A 4,465-nucleotide genomic window follows, 5' to 3' on the forward strand; every position below is an offset into this window, starting at 1 on the left:
CCGAACAGCTGCCTACAGAAGAGACCAAACACACACACACACACACACACACACACACACACACACGTGTGACCCTGGAGCACAAACCCAGTCATAGCTTTCCACTGATGTATGGTTTGTTAGGATAGGACAATATTTGGCTGAGATACAACTATTTGAAAATCTGGAATCTGAGGGAGCAAAAAAATCTAAATATTGAGAAAATCATCTTTAAAGTTGTCCAAATGAAGTTCTTAGCAATGCATATTACTAATCAAAAATTAAGTTTTGATATATTTACGGTAGGAAATTTACTAAATATCTTCATGGAACATGATCTTTACTTAATATCCTAATGATTTTTGGCATAAAAGAAAAATGTATAATTTTGACCCATACAATGTATTGTTGGCTATTGCTACAAATATACCCCAGCGACTTAAGACTGCTTTTGTGCTGCAGGGACACATACTTATCCTGAATTCTAAAAATAAATCAAATAAACTGCAACAGAAGGGCAAAGAAGTTTTACTTCTAATAATATAACTGTGTAAAGTCCAGAGATGGAAAAAAAAATTCAATCAATATTGTACTTGTGTTTGTTTTGTCAGACAGATTAGCAATTGTAAGAAATGTTTAACATTAGGTGATATTTTTGTAACATCAAACTACATTTATTTCTGGAAATGAATGACCGAATGAAGAATATCATACTGCAACATTCCTTTAGCATTACCTCTAAAAATAAAAATGTATAAATAATAAAATACACTGTGCTTCTAATAACTTTAACTAATATTCTGGCAAGATTGTCAAAATGATGAACAAACGTCCTTCCTAGAACGTTACTAGAATATTAATAATGTTCTCAAAACATCCACAACAATGTTTCTGTTAGATGTTCATCTGATGTTTTTAAAATGTTGCTACTTGTTTCAGAACGTTAAAAGAACACTTAAGCGTAACATTCCAATAATATTTGCAAAATGATCAAACGGAATGTTTCGTTAATGTTCACATAACCAAGAAAAAGGTTTTTAAAACATGAAAAAACCTGGACGTTTGACTGTTTGAAGAACATTAGAAGTAACATTTTAATATGAACATCAGAACATATTTTTCTGTAAGCTGGGTCAAAGGTGTGTGTAGAACTGCTGTTCACATTTCTATTGGAATAGAACTCAGGACGGCTCTTACCATCTGTAGTATTGTCCCAGAAACATGACGAAGCCGACTGCAGTCCTGCACCGTTTTTCTGCATTATAATACACGTGACTGATGGAGAGAACAGAGATGATCATTCTGCAGTAAAATAATAACCATGACCTTCAGCTCAGTTACAGGAACAGTTCAGACACACATGAAGATGTGCTCACCCTCAGATCATCCGAGATTAGGATGAGTTTGTTTCTTCATCAGGTTTGTAGAAATGTGTCACTGCATCAGTGTCTCAGCAATGGATGCTCTGCAGTGAATGGGTGCCGTCAGAATGAGAGTCCAAACAGCTGATAGAAACATCACAATAATCCACAAGTAATCCACAGCACTCCAGTCCATCAGTTAACATCTGGAGAAGACAAAAGCTGAAACTAATCCAGCATTAAGACGCTTTTAACTAAAATACACTGAGTTTATAATCCATAATAATGCTTCCTCCAGTGAAAAAGTGCATCTGCTGTTGTCTCTCGCATCAAAATGCAGCCACAGATTAGTTTAGAGCTGTTTAAACGCTGCTTGATCTGTGCAGATCTCTCTCCTGATTCACACCAGAACACTGACTCACTGGAGGAAGCCTTATTTTGGATTATGGACTCTATGTATTTTAGTTAAAAGCGTCTTAATGCTGGATTAGTTTCAGCTTTTGTCTTCTCCAGATGTTAACTGATGGACTGGAGTGCTGTGGATTACTTGTGGATTATTGTGATGTTTCTATCAGCTCTCGTTCTGACGGCACCCATTCACTGCAGAGCATCCATTGCTGAGACACTGATGCAGTGCTACATTTCTCCAAACCTGATGCAGAAACACACTCATCCTGATCTGGGATGAGCACATTATCAGCAGATCTTCGTGTTTGTCGGGTGTGGGGCTGAGAGGCTGACCGATGTATTTGAAGGGTTTGCTCAGTTTGCTGAGCTGCCCGAGGCTCTGCTCCACCACGCTGGACATCCACTGGTTCACACGCTTGTGCTCGTACGGGTTTCTGCCGATCACTGCTTCCAGAGACTGGACACAGAGAGAAGAAGCGCTCGCACATCACTCAAACACGAGACGGGGCTCAGAGATGAAGCTGAGAGACGAGCAAACCTCCTTCACGATGCTGCTCACTTCATCCACGACGAACGCCGTCTGGAGGAAATCAGACGATAAAACACCTCTGTTATCCGCTGTAGCTCTGCTTGAAGCTTCAATGAAGGATCCTGTGTTGAAATCCCCAAACAAACGACGAATCTACTGCATTGGACATGAAGTAAACACGCCGCTAGCTCCGGACACGTTCCTCGGTTAGCAGCTGTTAGCGAGTAGCTTCACCGCGGCGCGAAGAATACAGGCAGGCAATGCGATATATGATTTCTTAAAGCAAACATCTTCTCTTTGACTTCTGATTGAGTATATTTCAAACATTTGATCGTCTTTAACTTACCTCTTCCGCGCTCTGATCGTCGTCCATGTTTCGTTGTTGTTGTTGTCGCGCGAATGCGAAGCCTCGGCGGTTGTCATGGAAATGACGCACACGTCACGACGCAGAGACGACGTATTATATTTCACGCGTGTGGATTACATTAATTACAGACGGCTGAAAAGATGCCTTGTGAATCCAATGTCACTGTGGCTTTTTATTCCAATTTCCAAATAATAATGGCTTGATTTAAGTTCTTATGCTTCTAGCCTTACATACCTTCATCCTCAAGATGTTATTATTTATGATGAAAATCCGAAGCTGTTATCTGCTGAATATGTTGTTAATGTCCTTCTATTGAATGCAACATTGCTTGAATCTCCAGTCTTTCCCCTTTTTCTTGCTGAATTTGACTCTCTTGTTTCCTCTCATTACAAATAACAAAAAAGTGCCATATTGTTTTTGTGTATTATGAAAACTTTTCTAAAAAATGTTGTAATGTTATTTTTGTGCTTTTTTTCTCTGTGTGGATCATACCATAACTTGATGTGCGCAACGCCATAATATTCGTTTTCTGCAATAAAAAAATTAATAAATATTATACCAAAACTTTACTTACAGACTCTTCACTAACTCTCCACACTTCTAGATGCATAATTTTGATGGTGGTTTTTATTTGTTATGTGGTATGATATAAAGGTAATTTCATGCAGTCTTTAAGTTTACAGATTACAGACTGTTTACAGTCCTCCTGACCTGCTGAAAACACATCTCGCTTATAACTACTTACTGGAGGTATTATTCTTTCGGATAAGAAATGTATTCTAACGTCAGAACGTGTTATTCGTGATATCACTCATTATCCAAAAGCACAGTACAAGTGTAAAGATTACAAAAGAAGTAAATCAACATACAGAAATAGGCTATATAAATCTCACCGTGTCAAATTAATAATAACAGCATATATCAAACACCAAAGAAACAAGCAGATACATGAAAAATATTACAAGGCAGCAATAAAATGCTCTTTTAAGCATCTGTAGATGCGCTTCATGTTTGTGTCCTGCAGGCGGAAGTGACGCGCAAACAGCGCTCATGACGCATCACGCTTCCTCTGCAGAATCATGGGTAATGTAGTTTTCACCAGGAATTCCGCTGTTCAACATGGTTATTTTAAAATTACGTTTAAACACGTGAACTGATGGCTTCAACAGAAGCATAAACCTTCGATTAACAACATCGCAGCTCTCAGGATCTCTGTCATTAAAAATGTATACGTTATCGTTAAAAATCAATCCCACAATGGCGAATATGAATGGAATTTTTACTTCCGGAACTCGACTGTTTATATTTTCTGTATTAAATATGCTAATATATTTTTTTATTTCTAATAATAATTCAATTAATCAAACTTATGGAAGATGATTCGCACTCTACCCGAATGATAATTTCAGACGTACGGACGAGCTTTTGTTCGATAATAAAATAAAAGTCAAGTTAAAAGTATGTATCATGCTCTAAAACATTTGTTTGTATGATGAGCAAGTATCACATTCACGTAACAAGATCCCTTCAATTTAAACCCAACTGTAAAGCATTAGCTTCAGATTTATTATCATCACTATAATGAATATTTATAAAATATATATGAATAAAAATGCCATTTGTTTCTTTTTCCCCTCTGTGTATGCTTCCACGTGTTGTTGTTATCTGTAATGTTGTGTTATTGTGGAATTTAAGTTTTGCATATAAAAAGCAAAGAAGTCGTTAACAGTGAGCGTTGTGTTGCTGTGTGGGATGCTCGCTGGGTGTCGCCCTCTAGAGCCGCAGACGCGCTACAGCAGCTGCACGCCACATTACCAGTTT

The 4,465-nt window shown here is 37.8% G+C and overlaps 1 protein-coding gene across 1 annotated transcript in view; it reads right to left on the reverse strand.

The window, feature by feature from the left end:
- dynlt1b (dynein light chain Tctex-type 1b) overlaps positions 1-2,736 on the reverse strand; it is a 6,605-nt gene extending 3,869 nt beyond the window's left edge. The window contains exons 1-4 of the mRNA XM_016476879.1: positions 2,624-2,736; positions 2,287-2,328; positions 2,082-2,205; positions 1,177-1,254 (exon numbers count right to left, since the gene is read on the reverse strand). Of these exons, the coding sequence (XP_016332365.1) occupies positions 1,177-1,254; positions 2,082-2,205; positions 2,287-2,328; positions 2,624-2,650 (271 nt within the window). The 5' untranslated portion in view covers positions 2,651-2,736. The remainder of the gene's footprint in view (positions 1-1,176; positions 1,255-2,081; positions 2,206-2,286; positions 2,329-2,623) is intronic.
- Between the last annotated feature and the right edge of the window lie 1,729 nt (positions 2,737-4,465).

Source organism: Sinocyclocheilus anshuiensis, unplaced genomic scaffold, assembly GCF_001515605.1.
Source record: "Sinocyclocheilus anshuiensis isolate Anshui unplaced genomic scaffold, SAMN03320099.WGS_v1.1 scaffold1422, whole genome shotgun sequence".
NCBI classification, from domain to species: domain Eukaryota; kingdom Metazoa; phylum Chordata; class Actinopteri; order Cypriniformes; family Cyprinidae; genus Sinocyclocheilus; species Sinocyclocheilus anshuiensis.